Source organism: Mobula hypostoma, chromosome 13 (genome assembly GCF_963921235.1).
Source record: "Mobula hypostoma chromosome 13, sMobHyp1.1, whole genome shotgun sequence".
NCBI classification, from domain to species: Eukaryota; Metazoa; Chordata; class Chondrichthyes; order Myliobatiformes; family Myliobatidae; genus Mobula; species Mobula hypostoma.
The window spans coordinates 16,956,578-16,980,427 of record NC_086109.1 but is presented as its reverse complement, the minus strand read 5'-3'; the positions used below and the strand labels follow the sequence as shown (position 1 = coordinate 16,980,427).

The 23,850-nt window shown below is 43.3% G+C and overlaps 1 protein-coding gene across 1 annotated transcript in view; it reads right to left on the bottom strand.

Annotated features, from left to right (window-relative positions):
• Positions 1 to 14,255: 14,255 nt before the first annotated feature.
• Positions 14,256 to 23,850, bottom strand: part of cntn2 (contactin 2) — a 241,671-nt gene continuing 232,076 nt past the window's right edge. Inside the window, exons 22-23 of the mRNA XM_063065365.1 lie at positions 22,163 to 22,328; positions 14,256 to 15,509 (exon numbers count right to left, since the gene is read on the bottom strand). Of these exons, the coding sequence (XP_062921435.1) occupies positions 15,409 to 15,509; positions 22,163 to 22,328 (267 nt within the window). The 3' untranslated portion in view covers positions 14,256 to 15,408. The remainder of the gene's footprint in view (positions 15,510 to 22,162; positions 22,329 to 23,850) is intronic.

Here is a 23,850-nt window from a genome sequence, read left to right as displayed (position 1 = left end):
TGCCTATCTAAATGTCTCTTAAAAGTCTCCAATATATTTGCCTCTACCACTCAACCAGGCAGTGCATTCCAGGCATCCACCACTCTCTGAGTAAAAAACTTCCAAACTACCCCCTCTCACCTTCAATGCATGCCCTCTGGTATTAGACGTTTCTACCCTGGGAAACAGATACTCCCTGTCTACTCTGTGCCTTAAATAATCTTATAAACTTCTAACAGATCTCCCCTCAGTCTCAGATGCTCCAGAAGAAAACAACCCAAGTTTGTCCAGCTTCTCATGATAGCACACGCCCTCTAAACCAGGCAGCATCCTGGTAAACCTCTCCTGCACCCTCTCCAAAGCCTCAACATACTTCTTACAGTGGGGTGAGAAGAACTGTATGCAAAACTCCAGATGTGGCCTAACCAGAGTTTTATAAAGTTGCAACATAACCTCTTGAATTTCGAAGGCAAGTTACAATGAAGAATTTAGGACTCTGCAACAAGATATAGATAGGCTGAATGAGTGGGTGAAAACTTGGCAGATGAAGTTTACTGTGGGAAAGTGTGAGATCATACACTTCAGTCAGAAGAATCTAAATGTGAATTATTCTAAATGGAGAGCGACTGTAAATGAGAAAAGTACAAAGAGATCTAAGTGCTCTGTGCATGAATCACAAAACGTTTGCTGGGAGGTTCAGCAAGTGGTTCAGAAGATTGACCTTTATTTCAAGAGGGTTGGAGTTTAGAAATAGGGAAGTATTGTTACACTTGCTCAGGATTCTGGCGAGACCACAGCTAGAGTAACGCAAACAGAAGAAATTCTGCAGATGCCAGAAATCCAGAGCAACACACACAAAATGCAGGAGAAACACAGCAGGTCAGGCAGCATCCATGGAAATGGACAAAGAGTTAGCGTTGGGGGCTGAGAGCCTTCTTCAGGACTGGAAAGGAAGGGGTTAGATGCCAGGATAAAGGTAGGGGGACGAAGGAGAGCTAGAAGGTGATAGGTGAATCCAGGATCCAGCTGGGTGGGAAAGGTAAAGTGCTGGAGGTGAAAGAATCTGATAGGAGAGGAGAGTGGACCATAGGAGAAATGGAAGGAGGAGGGACACCAGGGGATGTGATAGGCAGAAGGGAAGAGGTAAGAGGCTAGAGTGGGGAGTAGAAGAAGAGGGGAGGTGGAGGGAATTTTTTTTACTGGAAAAAGAAATTGATATTCATGCCTTTTGGTTGGAGGTTACCCAGAGGGTGGCCTCATCATGGCACAAGAGGAAGCCATGGACCAATATGTCGGAGTGGGAAGGGAATGGGAACTAAAATGTTGGGTCACTAGCATTTCCGCTTTTGGAGAATGAAGTGGAGGTGCTCAGTGAAGTGGTCCCCCAATTATGGACTGTAGAATACTGTAACACAGGTTTGGTCCCATTACTTAAGAAAGAAATTTGCTTGGCTTATTATAGTAATGAGGGGTTTGTTTTATCATGAAGAGTTATTGAAGTTCAATTTGGAGTTTAATAGAATAACGGAAGCATATAAGGTCAAGAATGGACACAGTACTGTAGATGATGAGATGTTTTCACCTGTTTAGGGAAAGCTCAAATGAGGAGACATAATTATGTGACTGGGGAGTGATCCATTGGAAAATGAGGTATGTAGAATATTTTTTTCATGCAGTGGTGAATCTTTGGAATTTTCTAACCCAGAGAGGGTTGTGAAATATTCAAGGTAGGCAGCGAGGATGTAGATAGTTTTTGAAAGATCAGAGAATTGTGGGCAGCACAGTGTAAAAGTTAACACAATCATTTTACAGCACCTGCTATCATTGATTGGGATTCGGTTCTTGTAAGGAGTTGTACATTCTCCCTACAACCATGTGGGTTTCTTCAGTGTGCTCCCAAAGACATATGGTTATGGTTAGTAAGTTGTGGCCATGCTATGTTGGTGCTGGAAGCGAGGCAACACTTGCAGGCTGCTCCCAGCACAATCCTTGGACTGTGTTGGTTGTTTGACACAAGACTCCGCATTTCACTGTATGTTTTAATGTTTCGACGTGCATGTGACAAATAAAGCTAATATTTTTTAGAGGACTCTGGGAGACTGGCACAGAAGAGGAGATGAAGACTGAGGCAGTCAGCCTTCATCAGCCACGCCTATTTTGATGGTTAGGTAAGCTGAGGAGCTGATTGACCTCCTGCTGCTCCTATTCTCTTATATTCTTCTGATCTAGTTATTGAACCAGAAACTCTACTCCTGGGCAATACAAGCCTCTGTTTCTGAGAGAGTATTGCACTGTCATAAAGACTGTACTGAGCCCTCAAGAGTTGCTATGCTTCCGACACCAACACAGAATGCCCACAACTTGCTATCTCTGACCCATAAATCTTTGGAATGTGGGAGGAAACTGGAGAAGCTGGGGGAAATCTACACAGTCACAGTCACCAGAGAGTGGTGGAAATTGAACCCCGATCTGACAGGTGGCACTGTAGTAGCTTTACACTAACCTCTACGCAAAAGGTCCGTGATGAGAGAAAGATGCAAAATCTTAGAGCCATCTGCTCTCTTTGAGAATTCTACACTGCCTTGCTTCATACCTGGGCTTGTTTTCCTGAATTCTCTGGCTCAGTCTAGGAAACCCAGACGACGCCTTAAACCATGTATCCTTGTCTCAGTTTAATTGCATGCCCATATACGCTGATGAATCATGCGTACAGAATTAACATCACAGAGAGATTGAGAGCATTTCTGAGCAGCCTGCACCTGTGCTGCACACTCTGTGATCACAGCTGGGGTGAGACTCCCTTCCTGTCCCTGCAGAGCAATTCTCTGTACCTTCAATAACAGAGCTGCCAATGTCATTTTTGCTGTTTGATTTGGTATGGAGAACTTTTCTCAATAGGCCCACCTTGCTCGGCATGGACTAGATGGGCCGAAGGGCCTGTTTCTGAGCTCTAGTGCTCTATGACACTATAATTTTCCAATAGACTCCATGGAGGGAAAAAATGTTATACTTTTCCTCTCCCTCACTTTTGGCCAAACTTTAATCTCAAACAGTGAAGTTGAGTGAAATTATCCCTACTGGTTCAAGAGCCCGATGGTTGAGCGGTTATAATTGTTCCTGAAGCAGTTAGTATGAGTCCGGAGGCTCCGGTACCTTCTTCCTGTTGGCAGCAGTGAGAAGGGGGCATGACCTGGGTGGCTGGGGACCCTGATGATGGATGCTGCTTTCCTGCAAAAGCACTCTGTGTAGATGTGCTCAACAGTTGAGAGAAATTTATCGGTGATAGACTGAACCATATCCACTACATTTTGTAGGATTTCCTGTTCAAAGGCAATAGTGTTTCCAGTCAATTTTTGCTCCATCACGCGTCTATAGAAGTTTGTCAAAGTTTTAGATTTCATGCCAAATCATTGCAAACTTCTATGGAGGTGGAGGTACTGTCGTATTTTCTTTGTAATTGCACTTCTGTGCCGGGCCCAGGACAGAGCCTATGAAATAATAACACTGAGGAATATAAAGTTGTTGACCCTCTCCACCTTTGATCCCCCAGTTTCATCCTCCTGAGGTCAATAATCAGCTCTTCAGTTTTGCTGACATTAAGTAAGAGGTTGTTGTGGCACCACTCAAACAGATTTCCAGTGTGGGTAATAGATAGATGGGGATGGGGGAGCTAACTTGAACGATTGATTAACTCCTTAAGAGAAGAAATTTTTAAGATTGCACAAAATTTTTTGTTTTTATAGAAGGGAGAAGGGAGCTTTTGGCAAAGGCTGACTGCAGGATGCGTAGTGTCCGCAATGATTTTGAAGTACTGCAGTGTGTCTAAGTGACATCTTGGGAGGGGAATTGCCCACCTGACAAATGGATTACGTGCTTGACAATGTCGGAAAGTGGATGAAATAACAGTGGCATGACTGCTGTATGGCAGGAAAATCCGTGAAGTGGGTGGGCTGGGACAGGATCCGAAGATATTGCTACTCAGGAACATTCCTTGCAATGCCTGACCTCTGTGTTTGTGTAGATGTCTCTACTGGTGGGAGGTCCAATGGGACAACAAACAGACCCAGAGCAACTGCCCTCCCTATTGGAAAGGACTAAAGAGCCCCGAGATGACCCAGCATGTGATTATGGTTATGGGGAAAGCTTAGGCAGCACAGAGACCAGCAGGCTCTTGCTAACAGATCCCAAGCTGGTGCTGACAAATGTTCTGGTGTAAGCTTTGCGACCTGAAGTGATGACCCTGTTTCTCTTTGAGGAGATGTACACGTGGACATGTTGATGTTTCACTGCTGGTGCTGAGGAACCTAAGTTACAGAGTTACAAAGAAGGGTTGAACAAGTTGGGTCTTTATTCTTTGGAGCATAGAAGGTTGAGGAGGGACTTGATAGAGGTATTTAAAATTATGAGGGGGATAGATAGAGTTGACGTGGATAGTCTTTTTCCATTGAGAGTGGGGGAGATTCAAACAAGAGGACATGAGTTGAGAATTAAAGGGCAAAAGTTTAGGGGTAATATGAGGGGGTACTTCTTTACTCAGAGAGTGGTAGCTGTGTGGAACGAGCTTCCAGCAGAAGTGGTTGAGGCAGGTTCGATGTTGCCATTTAAAGTCAAATTGGATAGCTATATGGACAGGAAAGGAATGGAGGGTTATGGGCTGAGTGCAGGTCGGTGGGACTAGGTGAGAGTAAGAGTTCGGCACAGACTAGAAGGGCTGAGATGGCCTGTTTCCATGCTGTAGTTGTTATATGGTTATATGGTTATGTGGAACGATTTCAGTGAGGGCTTCCATCAGGGAGGATGTACAGGAGCCTGACAATACACACCCAACATTCTAGGAACAGCTTCTTCCCCTCCACCATCAGATTTCTGGATTTCTGAACTGTCAATGCACCCATGAACACTACCTCACTATGTCGTATGGTCTTTTGAGACTGTTTCATTTTGTTTAAAACTCCTAAAAAACAAAAACTAATTGAGAAAATAGCTGGGATTTTCTTCATTTATTTGGGCCACTATGTCGCCTAATTGGGACAAGAGAGTGTTGACTAACAGTTTCTAACTAGTGTTAATCGTATACACGTGTGGCTGTTAGACACTACATCATGTTTAGAGCAAACAACTTCTAAATAGCTTCAGCTGCGTGCGTTCCTTTTCAAAAAGCAGTGAATTTTGTCACTGCTGGTGAGAAATAAGCAGTAAGACAATTCAGAATTGTTTTGCTCATTGTGATTTCAAGCATTCAGGCTTGGAAATACGAGAAATGGCTGGGAGTGAAAATGAAATCACTACTTCAGCAAGCTAGGAACTACAAAGACTTAGAAGGTAACGTTTTGAATGTTACAATGAACTGAAGGATGCAACAGTTTCTAACTGACTAGCATCTGTTGCATACACTTGTGTGGTCTTTAGACACTGCCATGCTTAGACTGAACAGTTTTTAAATAGTGTCAGTTGTGTGCATGCTTGTGTTTTCTAATGCATTTGGGCCGACAGACTATGAATTAAAAAGGAGTGATTTTTGTCACTACTTCATGCAGGAAGGCAATGAAGGTAGTTCATTAGCTGCACTCAATGTCTGCACTGATTTTGTTCATTTACAGTCAATCAAACGAACATGGCAGCAGACAATGTATGAATTCTTTTGTCGATTAGGAACTAATATACCATTTTATTGTACTGTAGTAATATTAACAGTGTTCTAATTTGTTCTGTATTTCATTTAAATACATAGTCTGTTACTCAGTTAAACATAGTTTGTCACTTTTAAACTATTTCCATGCTAATTTGGGCAGCCACTTAACTGGGCCAAGATGTACTGGTCCTGATGTGTCCCAATGAACTAGAATCCACTGTATATATTATATATAGTGTATATTAATATGTATGAATATATAAAATATACTGTTCATTAATTAATCTGATTCTGATTTTGAACCATGCATTTTGCAAAGGTATTGTTCTTCTAAAGATGCTTGTGATAATTTTTCCCTCTGCCAATCTTTATCCAATCAATCGACAAAATGTGGCTTGGTCATGAGTGTGTTGCTCTTTTAGTTAGCTTGACATGGGCAACTTAGTTGCAGTGTAGAGTCATTGAGTTAAACAGCATGGAAATAAGCCCTTCTGGCCTACTTGTCCCATGATGGCCAAGTTGTCATCTTGAGATGGTCCCATTTGCCTGTTTGGCCCATATCCCTCTAAACTTTTCCTGTCCACGTACCTTTCCCCAGTGTTTTTAAATGCTATAATTACACTTGCCTCTACCACTTCCTCTGGTGCCTTCATCTCTCATAGTGACTGAGCATCAGGAGCACCTCCTGGGCTAGAAGCACTTTGGGGCATGAGATCAAGTAAGCACTGGAAACATAAGTCCCTTCTGTCTAGAGTTCACCTTCTCCTCCTGTGACCCTGCTACGTGAGCCATGAAACACACACTAATTGGAAGGGTGCCCCTGAGGTTTACAGTTCTGTTTGTTCTTGTTCCACTCAGAGTCCCTGACTTGAGAACCCGAGGCAATGCAACGTTGAACAAACAGCTTGTTGGTTACCTTCTCAGACTTCCAGGCTGCTATTCTTCATCCTACAACAATGTCTCATATACTGTCGCACACACAGCATAATGAAACATTCCTATAAGCCTTTAAGATATCAGCATAGAATTAGGCCATCGAGTCTGCTCTGCTATTTGATCATGGCTGATTTATTTTCCCTCTCAGCCCTATTCGCTTACTGTCTCCCCGTAACCTTTGGTGGCCTTACTAATCAAGAAAACATCAACCTCTGCTTTAAATGTTACCAATGACTTGGCCTCCTCATTCGTCTGTGGCAATAAGTTCCACAGATTCACCACCCTCTGGCTAAAGAAATTCCTCCTCATCTCTGTTTTAAAGAGATGTCCTTGTATTCTGCGGCCATGCCTTCTGGTCCTAGACTCTTCCACTGTTGGAAGCATTCTCTCAATGTCCACTCTATCTATGCCTTCCAATATTCAGTAGGTTTCAATAAGGTCCCACCCCCTCATTCTTCTAAAATCCAATGAGTACAGGGTCAGAGCCATCAAATGCTCCTCATACGTTAACCCTTTCATTCCAAGGATAATTTTTGTAAACCTCCTCTGGGCTCTCTCCAGTGCTAGCACATCCTTTCTTAGACACGGGGCTCCACTGTGCTCCCAATACTGTACTCCAAATGTGGTCTGACCAATGCCTTTGTTGTTACTCTTCAGGGACTCTTTTGGTTGCTTTTACACTTTGTTCTGCATTGTTATTAGTCATAGTCATAGTCAAACTTTATTGATCCTGGGGTAAATTGGTTTTCGTTACAGTTGCACCATAAATAATAAATAGTAATAACACCATAAATAGTTAAATAGTAATATGTAAATTATGCCAGGAAATAAGTCCAGGACCAGCCTATTGGCTCAGGGTGTCTGACCCTCCAAGGGAGGAGTTGTAAAGTTTGATGGCCACAGGCAGGAATGACTTCTTATGACGCTCTGTGTTGCATCACGGTGGAATGAGTCTCTGGCTGAATGTACTCCTGTGCCCAACCAGTACATTATGTAGTGGATGGGAGACATTGTCCAAGATGGCATGCAACTTTATTATTTCTTTTACTTTATTCTAACTCAATGCAGTGGGTGATTATTTGATAAGTATGAACAGTATGCAAGACAAGCTTTTCACTGTATCTTGGTAGATGTGACAATAATAACCCAATACCAATAAACCAATACCCAATATTTCTCCTTAAGCAAACCATGCTGACTTGAGCGTATTTATCACGGAGCTCCAAGTATTCCAGGACTTCATCCTTTATAATGGATTCTACCATCCTGCCATTTGATGAAGTCAGGCTAATTGGCCTAACATTTGTGATTTTTTTTTGCCTCCCTCACTTCTTAAAGAGTGGAGTGACTGCCTAGCAACCTAAACATTGACATCAACAGACAATCAGTGGGTTGAGCAGCACCCATGGGAGGGAACATTTCTGATCAAAATTCTGCAACAGGACCGAGACTGGAGAGGTGAGGTGGTCAGTGTAAAGAGCTGAAGGTGAGTAGTGAGGCAGGAGCCCTAGGTGATTGACAGGAGGTGTGTACGATGACAGGCAGGAGGTGTCAGGTAGGGGAGGGGAGCAGGTGTGGAGTTGTGTTGAAGTCACAGTTGAATGGTAGATGAGGGCAGACAAAGCGAGAGAAAGAATAAATACAAAGGATCCTGCAGATGCTGGAGATCCAGAGCAACACATACAAAATGCTGGAGGAACTCAGCAGGTCACGTAGCATCTATGGAAAAGAATAAACAGTTAATGTTTTGAGGTGAGACCCTTTATCAGGGCCAGAATAAGAAGGTGGGGTGGGAGGGGTAGGAGTACAAGTAAGAAGGTAGGTGAAGCCAGGTGAGGGGGAAGGTAAGTGAGTGAGGTAGAGAGGATGAAATGGGAAGCTGGGATGTGATAGGTGGGAAAGGGACAGGGCTGAAGAAGGAGGAATCTGATAGGAGAGGAGAGTGGACGCTGGGAGAAAGGGAAGGAGGAGGTAGGCGGGGGTGGTGATAGGCAGCTGAGAAGAGGAAAGAGGGGAGCCAGAGTGGGGAATGGAAGAGGAAAGAAGGGGGAAAAGGAAAAATTACCAGAAGATAGAGAAATACCATCAGGTTGGAGACTACCCTGAAGGAATATGAGGTGGGGGTGGCCTCATTGCGATCATTTGTACTACTTCTATCTGTGGTTGGGGCTGTGGACAGATATCTTGGCTTTTCAGGGGCAGAAGGCTGAGGGAGCTTGAGATGGGCTTCCCACAGAGGTAGGCTTCAATGGATGCCCACAAGGAAGAGCTGGGAGATGCCATTAGCGTGGAGCCATCCTGAGTGAAAAGACGTAGGTCTAGGACCCAGACGTAACGCAGGTAACCCAGAGACATTTTCAGATCAATTTCACTCCAGCTATTTGATAACCTTTGTAATACTTTATTAGGAAGAGGTTGTGAAGGCCAGATTCTTTTATTTATAAATCAAATACAATATAGTACATTAGTGTGCCCGACGATCGAAATTGATGAAGATGATTCATTCAAATTGAGGCAGAAATCTCTTGAGTTTCTTTATTTGAAATGACTAATCCCCCAGTTAGAAGTACAGATATTGGTCCTATTATTTTACCAGTTAATGTGAAGCATTAATTAAAGAAAATAACATTCATTTATCTTAATTAGTGAATTTATTTACATATTTCCACCAGTTGTCATTCTGACTCCCAAAGGCAAAGCTCCAGGAACTGCCTGCCTGCTTTCTTTTGCCAAGACTCCATGGCTTCCCTTCACCTCACCGGCCACTCAGCAGCTGAGGGGCCAGTACAACACCATCACCAGATATGGGCTGCCATTTAGCCATTGCCAAAACACAGCAACATGATGCCATTCAGCCCCTTCAAGTCATTCTGTCATTCTGTGAGCTCATGTTCACTGCGAATCCATCATGCCCTGTTTATCCACCAGCTTGATTACCCTGAATAAGGTCTATCAATTGCAGTTTTTGGTACAATTCCATATGGCGCCATGCATGTTTAACATCTAATCCTGGTCACTGGTAAAGGCTGGTGGGACCAGTTTGATCTCTGATGCCTCCTACCATACTGGGCACTGAGTTCATGTGTTGAGTTTAAGGCTTGCAACTCCACAGTGTCTTAAATGAAGCCTAACAATGCCAATATTTGGCATGTCTTGAATGCTGTTAGTGAAGTTAATGAGTCTCTCACAGACTAAAGATGAACCAAGTGTACTTAATATTAGGCTTTCAGAACATTGATTTTGCACCATTGACACCTCCATCTCAGAAGAGTACAAGGTGACAAGAGGCATAGATAGTGTGGGTAGCCAGGGATCTTTTCCTAAGGCAGAAATGGCTAATATGGCGGGGGAGGGGGGCTTAACTTCAAGGTGTTTGGAGGAAAGTATAGGGAAGATGTTAGAGGTAGGCTTTTACACAGAGAGTGGTGGGTGTGTGGAACTCCCTGCCAGGGGTGGTGGTAGAGCAAGGTACATTAGGGATATTTAAAAGGCTATTAGACGGGCATATGGATGATATAAAAATGGAGGTCTATATGGGAGGGAAGGGTTAGATTGATCTGGGAGCAGGTTCAAGGGTCAGCACAACATTGTGGGCCGAAGGGCCTGTACTGTGCTATACTGTTCTATGAATGTAGCTGCCAGCTCCTTTCCTTGATGTGGAAGTGAAGCTGAGAGGGGAATATGTGGGCAGCGCTGCTGTATTAGCTCAGAGATATGTGCCTGGTGCCTCTGTCGTGCATTATCTCACAAAAGGAAAGGATTTATCATCCCCAACAAGGTATATATTCTTGTTCTAAACTTGCAAAGAATAGTATAATGCTGAATTAAAAGAAGAATGGATTGCTGCCAAATTCCCAGATAAAGGACCTTACTCACTACAGTTGTCAAAAATTAACTGTTACAGGGTTATCTGACTCACAGAAAGGCAGTGAGTACAATAAAGATACAATCTTTTCAATGCCATGAAAATATCTTCCTACTTACGAAGTAAGTTCACAGGGAATTCAGTCTGTTACACCAAAATTCTGCATGTTATCTATTTAACATAATCGTCTGCCCACAATTTGACTCCAAGCTGCACACCCGTTGCACCTCTATGAGTTCCATAGCATTACCCTTTTTCATCTGCTCTGGAAACACCCATCTCCTTGTGATAAATTCAACAGTCCCAATGCACCCCGTACCAGTGACAATTTTCAGATCTGAGGTCCTGCAAAACTCAGCTGCCTGAATCTTACCTCAAGCTAATTCACACAAAACCACTCTGCATGCTGCCCTACTTTTGCCCTGGTTAAAGCCTCGCTTTTAAAAAATGCTGATTTTCAAATCCCTCAGACTTTAATTTTTAGGTAATTTTAAACACTGAGTCATACAGCATGGAAACAATCCAGTCGGCCCACCAATTCATGCCAACCAGTGGCATCCATTGTATTAACCCCAACTTCCAGCTCTTGGCCCAGATGCCTGGGTGATTCAAATGTTCATTTTTGCCCATCTGAAATGTGTCACCCACTCTGCTGCCTGTAACCCTGACTCTTACTCTAAATCTACGTCCTCTAGTTTTATCTACCTTCCAGATGGGTTTCCTACAATCTACACCATCTATACCTCTCACAGTTTAATATACTTCAGACATGTTGCCTCTTAACCTTCTCTTCTCAGGGAAAATGGACTTGGCTGCTCTAATATCTCCTCATAACTGCACACTCTATCTGAGCCAACGTCCTGGTGAACCTCCTCTGCACATTCTCCAGCACCATCACTTCCTTTCTATATGATGGTAAACAGAACTGCATACAGTAGTCCAGTGGAGGTCTAACCAATGTTTTACAAAGCTGGGGTATAACCTTCCTGCTCGTGTATTCGGTGCCCCGACTAGGTTAAGTAACAGAAGGACATTAGCCTGAGGCCTATAAGCCTGGCCCCAACAAATCCCTAGCTGCCTAGGCCCTGAGTTTATTTATTTAGAGCAGGAATCCCCAATCTTTTTTATGCCATTAAGCAAGGAGTCTATGGACTCCAGACTGCAAATCCCTGATTTAGTGTGGAACAGGCCCTTCCAGTCCAATGGGCTGCACTACCCAGCAATGCACCTATTTAACACTAGCCTAATCACAGGACAATTTACACTGACTAATTAACCTACTTGTAGAACGACTTCTCTGAACCACTCCACTTCTCTACCACTCTTCCCTTCCTTAAAATGATTCCAGAATTTTGGCCCTTTTTTTTTCTCACCTCCCACATGGCTAACAGCCTGTGTTTGACTATGAATTTGTGAAGAAAGATAGATGGTTTACCAGATAGAAGTTCCACAGAAATGCTGAATCATGTTGTTATGTCCAACTCTCTCTGCAGCATTTAAATGGTTGCTTGGTAACCGGCAGAACTGTGGGAATACCTTCACCAAGTGGACTACATAGTGACTCATCAGTCTTCTATGAGGAACGGGCAATAAATGCAGTTCTTGCCAACAATCATCCAAGCTCTGTGAATGAATTTTAAAATGAGCATCAATATGTGTAATTTATGGCACTCTACAGTCAGTGGCATCTTTATAATGTACCTCCTGTGTCTAATAAAGTGTCTTTGAGTGTACATTCATAGTCTTCTACTGCTGCAGCCCGTCCATTTCAAAGTTCGATGTGTTGTGCATTCAGAGATGCTCTTCTGCACACCACTGTTGTAATGCTTGGTTTTTTTGAGTTAGTGTCACTTTCTGTCAGCTTGAACCAGTCTGGCCATTCTCCTCTGACCTCTCTCATTAACGAGGCATTTTCGCCCACAGAACTACCGCTTGCTGGATGTTTTTTGTTTCTCGCACCATTCTCTGTAAACCCTGGAGTCTGCTGTGCGTGAAAATCCCAGGAGGTCAACAGTTTCTGAGGTACTCAAACCCCAACGTTCAAGGTCACAGAAGTCACAGTTATTGGAATTAACTTTATGCTGAAGACTACCTTATAAGACCAAACAAAGACCAATCTTTTTTGCTTCTCTTCCCGTAACCCAGTGTAACTCAGTACAAATTGTTCCTCTAACCTGTCATATCCAACTTAAAGGGTTTGCCTTTGGGTGCAAAGATGTTATGGGCAGAGTGCTTTGGTATTTGGCAATGCCATTGTAAATGTTGGGCTTATATCTGACCACGTTGCAATGTTAACCAGACTTAAAGGACCCCAGTTTGGAAGCTAGCAACAAGACGTTAAGCATTTGGGAACCTCACCTGATATAGAACAAGGTTTGGAGAATGAGGCACACAGGGGGTGGTTTGCAAATTTCTGTTCGCTGCTGATTCATTTATCCCTTTCCCCAAACTTTAAATGAATAATCCCTCCCGAGACAGCGGGTATCTGTAAAAGTGCACTCAGCATGGACGGAATGGTGTAATGAGAATTAAGCACAGAGGGCCAGCAGACTTTCAGTAGCTCCAAGGCATTATCGATGTGTCTGCTCGCTGACTGCAGTTGGGAATGCTGGCACTTTATGACAGTGAAAGGCAGTACGCTGTCTTCATCTCTCCACAGGGACGTGGTGGCATCTTGAAAGGCACACATCCAACAATTTCCATCTCCATTCCACTGTGCTGGCTTCACAAAACTACCCTTTTGGAGACTGCCGGCACTCTGTCCCCACCAGCCCACCAGTGCCTCCTAGTTCTGAGACTTAAGAAACAGCTTCTTCCCCTCTGCCATTACATTTCTGAGCGGACCATGAACTCATGAATACTACCTCTCTATCCCTCTTTGCACTATTTATTTATTTTACTTTTTATTTTGTAACTTTTTTATTGTGTCTTGCCACAAAACAACAAATTTCGTGACGTAAGTCAGTGACGATAAACCTGATTCTGATAACCTCTTAAGAGAGATAGTGAGACCCTGACATACGCCAGGTCCGTGGCTTTCAAACATTGAACCAGTCAAAGCATTTGGCCTCCATGCCTCCAGTTAAACCAAATAATTAAATTAAATAAATTAAACATATTAATCTTCTCCTAGTCAGGGAAGAAGTTGAACTATTAACTCATCCTGTACAAGCCAATGAGCAACCCCACCTACTGTAAGTGCTACAAGCCACTATTTCTCACACCCCTTTTACTATAGGTTAAGCTTGTTTCATCTACTACATCCTTCCATTCTCACAGACCAATCAGCATCCTCTTTACTACTTTACTCTATACAATCCTACTCTACCCCATTGGTCATCCACGGCTTCACATATGGAGCCAAACTGACTCCATGTAGCCAACCAACTATAAGGTTTAATAAAAGCTCATCACTGTTTCATTGCATTAGCAACCTTATGATTGTTGCTGCATTATTCCTCATCTTGAATTCAACTCCTGACTGGTTGTCAACCCGTCTTCTACTTTGATATACGGCGGTGCCAAGGGTATCAGATGACGCCACGATCCTGGCAACCACATAGTCTGCAATGACGGTACGTCTCTTCATGATGTGATTGGCTATCAAGGTCAAATCTGCATTGTTCTTTTACATTATGGCTGAGTGTTCAATGAGTTGCGGTCTCTTGTCCTGCACTTGGATTGCTCAGCTGCAAACTATACATGCAACACACATCAAAGTTGCTGGTGAACGCAGCAGGCCAGGCAGCATCTATAGGAAGAGGCGCAGTCGACGTTTCAGGCCGAGACCCTTCGTCAGGACTTCCTATAGATGCTGCCTGGCCTGCTGCGTTCACCAGCAACTTTGATGTGTGTTGCTTGAATTTCCAGCATCTGCAGAATTCCTGTTGTTTGCAAACTATACATGCTTGTTTTTTTCTCTTTTTTTTTAAGTGAACTTAAATTTACTTAGAAACTTGCAACATTGCTTGTCTTCACAGAAAGGGCTGAACAGGTAATGATCACAATTTCCTTGAACTGTAGATGGCTTCTAAGGGTATTTGATTAATTAATATCCTGAGTTCCGTGACCTCTCCCTCTCAAATTTTTGAGTCAGGCTTTATGATAACTGGGAGCAGGTGTAGGCCATTCAGCCCCACAGGTTTCCCCTGTTAATTTAGATCATGGGATGATCTGCACCTTAACTCCCATCAGCTGCCTCAGTCAAAAATGGTAAACCTCATCTAACTTTGTGCACACTCGGACTGTTAATCCTGATGAGGATCACAGAGACCTCATCAAACAGTAAGCGTGGACCAACTCACAGAAAACACTCCGTTAGAGACCAAACCCAGCTTAATCTGTTCACCCATGCATGTCTTCCACTGAGGATCACCATGACAACCATAGGAAGCATCACATTGGGTCGAGCAGGAAAGCTCATGTGACAGTGGTTCTGAGGTTGGGAGGGGTCAGGGTAATTCGGAAGGAATTGTCATTTGGGTAGGTTCCTTGTTCAAGTGATTAGGAAGAGAAATTCAGGAACTTTCAAGATCCAAGAGCCAGAACCAAAAGATGTGAGAGGTGAAACTGTGCAAAAGGGACAAGTTCCACAGAGAAGCTGGTACATCACAATACCTTCTTGGACCTTGGAAACCATGTAGCCAAAATCTCCTGTCTGGATTAGGCATTGTATCTACAAATGTACAACACTTTGCATATAAAAGGAAAGATTGTTCTATACAGCTCAGTCTCTGGTATATTATTGTCCAATTTAACTCCCCCAGGTTACAACCTCCAAATCAAACAGATTATGAAATCTTATTGTTGATGTTTCCCATTTTTTTTTTACAAAATTTTTATGTTTCTTACCCCCATTCAACAAATGTATGAAAGTTTCTACCTAAAATTGTAAGACAAATGTCACATTTTTTAATACTATAAACAGTTTGGTGTTGGATGACTCATCCTTCATTGGAAAATGGCGTGCAGCAACGATTCAGGTGAGTGGTTGCAGTCAGAGTTCCAGGCAGCCAATAGTAATAAGTGTTAGTATGGCAGTGAAGAGAACGTTGTGGAGGACTTGCACCCCTGAGTCATTCACCATCATGCTGGTACCTGCAGGTTAAGAATGATGAGATCCTTTAAAAACTTGTCCAAAAAATGACATGCAAATGTTCACACATTGAAGACTGTTGACCGATATCACCTCATATACAATAGCACTGGTCAGTAATTGTTAATTGAGCTTTCCTCTACGGTTCCACAGTTTGTGTAGAAGCCTCTGTGTTTAAATGCAGAAGAGATGTCAGCAAAGTGAGAGGGCCTGAGTGTTGAATAAGATGTGCCGTATATATGATTATATCAGGGAATTGGAGATCCATTTACATTTCTCACTGCATTGGTAAAGCAGCCCAGGTAATCAAAGATCCTTTCCACCCCAGACCTTCTCTCTTCTCTCCCCTCCCATTGAGCAGAAGGTCCAAAAACCTGAAATAACATACCACCAGTCTCAAGGAGGGTTTCTATCCTTTCATGATCAGATGACCCGTGACCTCACTGTCTACCTCATCGTGGCCTTGCAGCTTATCGTCTGTCTGCACTACACTTCCTCTGCAACTGTAACACTTCATTCTGCTTTCTGTCAATGCTCTTGGCTTGTTCTCTCTTGACGTGATGTAATGATCTGTACTGATGACATGCAAAACTGTTTTTCAATGCAAAACACGTGACAATAACAAATCAAGGAAAAACTTTACTAGTGTTGTAGTCCAATTCTGAATTATCTGGATTCTCATCTGATGTGAGGGAGCAGCGAATTTGGGTAACAGTAAATGACAGCAGATACATATATACATGTAGTCGAGGGAGGGAATTCCTCTGATAAATCTCTGGTGAAGGAAGTAATCCTGGTGCTTAAGGGTGAAATATTTAAGGGGGACATGAGGGGACACTTCTTCACTCAGAGGGTCATGAGAGTGTGGAACCAGCTGTCAGCGCAAGTGGTGCATGCAGGCTCGATTTCAACATTTGAGAGATAATTGGATAGGTAATGGATGGGAGGGGTAGGGAGAGTATGGTCCCAGTGCAGGTTAATGGCAATAGGAAGCTTAAATGGTTCAGCACAGACCAGATGGGCAGAAGGGCCTGTCTCTATGCTGTACTTTTCTATGACACTATGATTTTTCAATCTTGGTTAGAGAGGAAATTGGTACGGCCAATTCCCAATTAGCATTTAAACCCTGATGTGGTTAATTCATGGCGCCATCGAGCAGGAGTCACAGAGTCATGCAGAAAGGAGTCTGTCCCAATTGCCCTGAGTACAGATGTCTGGAAGTCGAAGCATGCTGTCTGAAGCCTGAAGACTGGAGTCTCGGAGGTTTGTTCTAGAGTTGGAGGATTATCCGTGAGTGTAGGAAAGGAACTTCCTTTCCTGTTGATGTTTTGTTGCTTGAGTTGAGCATTTTAGGCATGTACATTGGTGTTGGAATGTGTGACAACACTTGCGGGCAGCCCCTAGCACATTGTTAGGTTGTGTTGGTTGTTAATGCAAACGAAGCATGTTTTGATGTACAAGTGATAAATAATTCTGAATCTGAATCTCAAATAGTCTATGCCACCTGTGTGTTTATTGTCAACCTTCTGAACTTTGCTACAACAGGGTGATATAGAGGTACATGTTGCTGCCTCACACCTCCAGTGAACTGGGTTTGGTTCCTGACCTCTGGTGCTATCTGTGCAGAGCTTGTACATTGTCTCCTTGACCCCAATGCTCCTGTTTCCTCCTACGTTCCAAAGATGTGCTGGTTGGTGGATTAGTTGACCCCCTAATGAAGCTGTGTTTCAGGAGAGATCAGTGTGGATTGATGGATATGTGAGGGCGGAGGGGTTACTGGGAAATAATTGGAGGCGTGGAATTGATTGCACTGAGAGCTAGTATGGATCTTTTGGACTGAATGGCCTCCTTCTCTGTTGTAAGAAATGAAGGAAATGCACAGGAACAATGTACACTGTTTAACACCATCTTCAGCTCCCAGGTGGGCCTGGACAGTGGACTGATGTCCAGTCCTAAAGTTCCATGGCAGATTCTGACCATACCCAGGTGAACCTGGTGGTATGAACATCAAGTTCACAAATATTGGGTAACTGCTCTACCTCTGCCCCTTTTCCCCTTTTTTCACTCCCCTTCTGATCCAACTGGACCCTATCACAATATCTGCTTCACCTTCCCCACCCTCTCCGCACACTCCTCCCACTGATTTTCTCTACTCATATCCCTCCCTTTATATCTGGCCTGATTAGGAAATATCATTCCATTCATCCGTCTATCACCCCTCCTCACCTGGGTCCACCTAGTGCTTGCGAGCTCTTGTCCCAACTCCTTCCCTTCACCTTTCTATTCTGGTTCTCTCCCTTTTATTTTTCAGCTTTGGCAAAGGGTCTCAACCCAGAATGGCGAGGGGCTATTTCCTTCTACAGATACTGCCTGACCCATTGAGTTCTTTCAACTTCTTGTTTGTTATTATCAGTCTGCCCATCCATATCTATCTCTCAGATTTTAAAGTGATATTGCAGATAATTGAATTAATATTGATATCAAAGTTATTTCAGTAATTTTCATTCCTTTATTCCATGGTTCACTGTCCTTTCCTGTCAGATTTCTTCCTCTTGAGACCTTCACCTCTTCTACCTATCTCCTCCCAGTTTCTCACGTCATCTCCCCCTCCTCCCCCACCCATCTTCCCTTTCACCTGGTCTCATCTAGTGCCAGCTTGTACTTCTCCTCCTTCCACCCCACCACCTTCTTATTTTGGACTCTGCCTCTTTCCTTTCCATTCCTGCTGAAAGGTCTTGGCCTGAAACATCGACAGTTTATTTCCGTTCCCCACCACCCATGTATTCTGCCTGACCTGTTGAGTTCCACCAGCATTTTGCATGTGTTGCTGAAGATTTCCAGCACCTGAATAATCCCTTGTGACTCTGCAGAATTATGAGGGGGTACAGATAGGGCAAATGCAAGCAGTCTTTTCCCACTGAGATTAGATGGGACTACAGCGAGAGGTCATGGGTTAAGAGAAAAAGGTGTAAGGTTTAAGGGGAACATGAGGGGGAACTACTTCACTCAGAGTGTGGACCAAGCATGTGAGCTCGATTTTAACATTTAAAAGGAATTTACATAGTACATGGATAGAGGGGTATGAATGGCTGTGGTCCGTGTGCAAATTGATGGGATTAGGCAGTCTAAATGGTTCAGCATGGACTAGATGGGCCAAAGGGCCTGTTTCGGTGCTGTACTTTTCCATGACTCTGTGACTGTAATCGGATATGGCAAATAATACTTAAGTGAATATCTAAAGACAATCCTCCTTATGTTCCTGCAGGTATTCTGTACTACCAAATATTGAAAAGTTTAGATAAAATGGACAAGGAGAGGATGTTTCCTATAGGACCAGAGGACACAGCCTCAGAATAGATGTACGTCCCTTTAGAAATGAGATGAAGAGGAATTTCTTTAGACAGAGGATGGCAAATCTTTGGAATTCTTTGCCACAGTCCACTGCGGAGTCATTGGGTATATTGAAGGTGGATAAAAGGGAGGCAAAGGTTACGGGGAGAGGGCAGGAGAATGAGGTTGAGAGGGATAATAAATCAGTCATGATGGAATGGCAGAGCAGATTCAGTGGGGCAAATGGACTGATTTTCCTCCTATGTCTAATCGTATTAGAATCTAATGAGTCAGCAGGGTATGGAGGTTAAACTATTCCCCTCATTATAGCCTCTCCTTTCTGCCATTCAGGGGAGTTTATATTTGAGCTGACAGCGTGTTCAGGCACAAGGGAAAGACAGCTTACTTCATCTTAAACATACTGTTTATCACAAACATCTGACATCACCAGTTAAGCGGAGGCACAATAAAACGTGTCAAATTTGTTTACAAGCAGATGAGAACTCAAGCAGACGTTACTTGTTGGCGGCAAGGCATGAGGTAATAGTATTCCGACCAGTCTGGAGCCTCTCAGATGTTCCCTGTGAGAGTAATCTGATTTTAGGAGAGCCCCCTGAGTGCAGCAGGCACAGAAACAAACACTTCATTGAGGCCCAGGGGAAGGGGAGAAGGTGAGGAGAACCAGGCTGAGGAACACCCTGGCCCTGACAAGGATGTTTCTATTCTTTTAGTCCAACATTGGTCAGAACCACTTCTCCGAGGAGTCCAATGAGAGTTCTCTGAACCCCTGTGATCATGGCCAAAGTGTAATCTCCTCTTCAAGTGGACTCAGTTTATACTTTAAACACCAGAAATTCTGCAGATGCTAGAAATCCAGAGCAACACACCCAAAATGCTGGAGGAACTCAGCAAGACAGGCAGCACCTATGGAAAGGAACAGCCAGTTGGCGTTTTGGGCCGCGACCCTTCATCAGGACTGGAAAGGAATGAGGACGAAGACAGAAAAAGAAGATGGGGGATGGGGAGGAGGGGGGATGAGTATAAACTAGAAGGTGATATACGAAGACCCAAGTGGGTGGGGGAAGGAGAATGAAGTAAGAAGCTGGGAGGTGATAGGTGGAAAAGGTAAAGGGCTGAAGAAGGAATCTATTTCCAATCAATAGGGTACAGAAGCCCGTAATGCTGCACCAACTCCAAAATGTGCAGACTCCACCTTGCCTCTCCCCCTCAGATTATCTCCCGTTTGTTTCAATGTAACTCCTTTTTCCAGCCCCCAATTACTCCCAATGAAGCAAATCTGTCCATTCAAGATAAGAGATGCCATCCTGTTCCTACAATGATATATTTATGTTGCTCATCCATTTTTTTCTTGCGAACTTTTTGTATCTGATGCTATGTACCTCTGGTACTGGTGCAAGAAAGTTTTTTGCTACCCTTGGGCATACATGTACTGGTGAACAAGACAATAAACTTGACTTTGATTCTTGTTAGAATGTGAGTTAGTTACAAAAGGATCACATGGGCTCAATAGAATAGTTAGACTGGGGAAATTAAATGTAAAGCAGGGGTTCCCAACATTTTTATGCCATGGACCCTTCCCATTAACTGAGGGTCCATGACACAAGAGAAAGAGGAAGTAGCTGGTATAGACCTGAACAGTATTTTGAACCAGATGGGCTAAATGGCTTAGTTTTAATTTATGTATACAGTCTGTGGCCACTTTTTTTGGTCCGCCTGTACACCAGTTCATTAATTCAAATATCTAATTGCCAGTCATATGGTAGCAACGCAATGTATAAAAACATGCAGACATGGTCAAAATGGTCAGTTGTTGTTCAGAGAAAACATCAGAATGGGGAAGAAATGTGATCTAAGTGACTTTGATTGTTGGTGTCAGACTGGGTGGTTTGAGTATCTCAGGAACTGCAGATCTCCCGGGTTTTCACACACAACAGTCTCTAGAGTTTACAGAGAACGGTGTGACAAAGAAAAAAAACAAAACAGCCAGTGAGCAGCAGTTCTGTGGGCGAAAATGCCTTGTTAAGGAGAGAGGTCAGAGGAGAATGGCCAGACTGGTTCAAGCTGACAGAAAGGTGAGGGTAGCTTAAATAACCACGTGTCACAACAGTGGTGTGTAGAAGAGCATCTCTGAACACACAACACATAAAATCTTGAAGTAAATGGGCTACAATAGCAAAAGACCACAAACATACACTCAGTGGCTATTTTATTAGGTACAGGAGGCACATGATAAAGTAGTCACAGAATGTATGTATTCCATATATTGACAATGAACAGCAAGGACTTATTCATTAATTGAAATCAATTAGGCATCAAGCTCAAAGTAATATTCACAAAATGAAGGACGACTCAGTCCTAACGAGTCCCCTGCCCGAAATGTCGACTATTTACTCTTTTCCATAGTTGCCACCTGGCCTGTGTTGTTCTCAGGCCAGCATCTACAGAATTTCTCGTGTTTGTCAAAGTAATATTGCTTCTGCAATCACCAAAGCTGAAAGGACGGATTCGTGTCCTCACTATCTGTCCTGTTATGATCTTGCAGCTTATTGTCTACCTGCACTGCACTTTCTCTATGCATGTTGCCCTTTATTCTGCATCCTTTAACTGTCTTCCCTTGTTCTGCCTCAATGCACTGCGTAACGATCTGATCTGTATCAACAGTATGCAAGAGAAGTTTTTCACTGTATCTCAGTATATGCGATAATAACAAAACCAATTTCAATTTCAAGTCTATTATGAGTTATTTACAGAGATAGACACAGAAACAGGCCATTTGGCCCATTAAACCAATGCTCACCACTACCACTTGTACACTAAACCTACCCTAACTTATTTTGTTCTTCCAACTTTCTCATCGGCTCCCCCAAGATTCTACCACTCTGTGGCCAATTAACCCACCAGCTGGCACATTTTCTTGGGATGTGGGAAGAAACCGGATCATCTGAAGGAAATCCATGTGATCAAAGGGAAACTACTACATTGCCAGAATCCAAGGTCAAGATAGAACTCAAGTTGCGCGAGTTGTGAGACTGCGTCACTCTATCATGTGCTTTAATTGCAAACCTAGGTACGACCTCCACAATACAGTACAAAGTTTCTCATATTTCTTGGGAAGTCTACCGACATGGGAGCTACCAGACAAGTAGTGAGTGAATTGCCTCTGCCTAAGCCCACTTCAGTTTAAGACTGGAAGTGACAGGAGAGCTGGGGAAAAGGCACTCCTTATAATTGGGCTCGAACCTCAATGCCGGAATGCCCATGTCCACTCCCACTGACTCCAGATTCTTCCCAATGTTCCACTCACCTGAGCCTTTAGATATCCTGATTTTCGCAGCTGCTCCATCCCCTCCCTCCCCTGATGCTCGGATCACCACCAGGTAGCTCAGATCCTCAGAGAATGGCAGCTGCACAGAGTTTTTGCTGGTTTCTGTGACTTTGATGGATGACTCGTCTTCAGGCTTGTACAGCACCTAAAGCAACAAATGGCTGCTATTAGAAAATCTCTTGAAATCATCGGGCCGCTGAATCCATGTATCTGTTTCTCAATTCAGTGAGATCCTGGAGGTCTTTCAGCTCATCATTATTTTCCTGCACCATCCCCTTAATCCTTGATTTACCAGGAGAGTATCTCTTATGAGCCTAGCTTGTGTGAGCTCAGGATTTTCTTCCTCAAGCGAAGGAGGATGAGAGGTAACTTAACTGATGTACAAAATGATGAAACGTTCAATGACTGGCTGTGACGTTTTATGTTCTGGGAACCAGGACCAGATCAGGTTTAATATCTTTGACATATGTCATGAAATCTGTTGTTTGATAGTTGTAGTACATTGCAAGACATAAAAAATTAATGTAACTTATAATAAAAATATATAAACAGTGCAGGAGAGGTATAGTGGGGTAGAGTTCATGGGTTCATGGACCATTCAGAAATATGATGGTGGAGGGGAAGACATTATTCCTAAAATGCTGAGTCTGGGTTTTCAAGTTCAAGTAGGAATAAGAAGAGCGCATGTCATGGTAGCTCCCAGGAGTCCTTAATAATGGATACCGCCATTGTTTCTGTTGGTTAGCCAACAGATTCTGTTGTGTTGGCTGAAGAAGTATCTATTGATCTTACTCTAGAACGTTCACTGAGAGTCCAAGGCTTTTAGAGGAGTGAATTCCAGTTTTGTAACCTCTTAACAAATATATTTCTCCTCATCTTGGTCTGACTGGCTGACCCCTTTAAACCAAGGATCGGTCACATTTACCGTGGCACCACCTGCAACTACCCAGAATGCTCTGCAAAAGGTTACTTATTTCTTGGGTTGTTTGGTGGGCTAGTTATTAGCCAGGAACTTTCGGTGTTTTGAATTGTGCAGTTGGATTTTTGATATTAAGTGGAATCCCCAAAAAGGTCAACAGAAAAATGAAATTAGGTTACACAGATTATTTTAAAGATTTTGAATATTATTTATGTATTGAGATACAGCACAAAATAGGCCCTCCTAGCCCTTCGAGCTGCACCACCCAGCAATCCCATGATTTAATCCTACCTAATCATGGGACAACTCACAATGACCAACTAACCTACCAACCAGTAAGTTTTCGGACTGTGGCAGCGAATTGGAACACCCGGAGGAAGCCCACACGGTTACGGGCAGCGGTGGGAATTGAACCTGGGTTGCTGGTAGTATAAAGCATTGAGTTACACTACCATGCCACCCTAAAAAAAAATGTCGAGATGTTCACGATCCTTCCCAGATTCTACCTATATATTCAATTGTTTTTCAATGTTGTTACTGACTCATTCAGAGGTAGATGAATTTTCAGAATTCTCTATTCCAGAGAGTTGTGGAGGCCAAGCCATTTAATTCATCCATATTCTCCTGGATATCCTTCCTTACTTATTATGGCCCAGAAGGAGGATATTCAGCACTTTAGGTCTATTCTGGTTTCCAGTAGAGTGATTCCATAAGCCCCTGTGCCATTCCCCATTCCCCTGCACCCTCC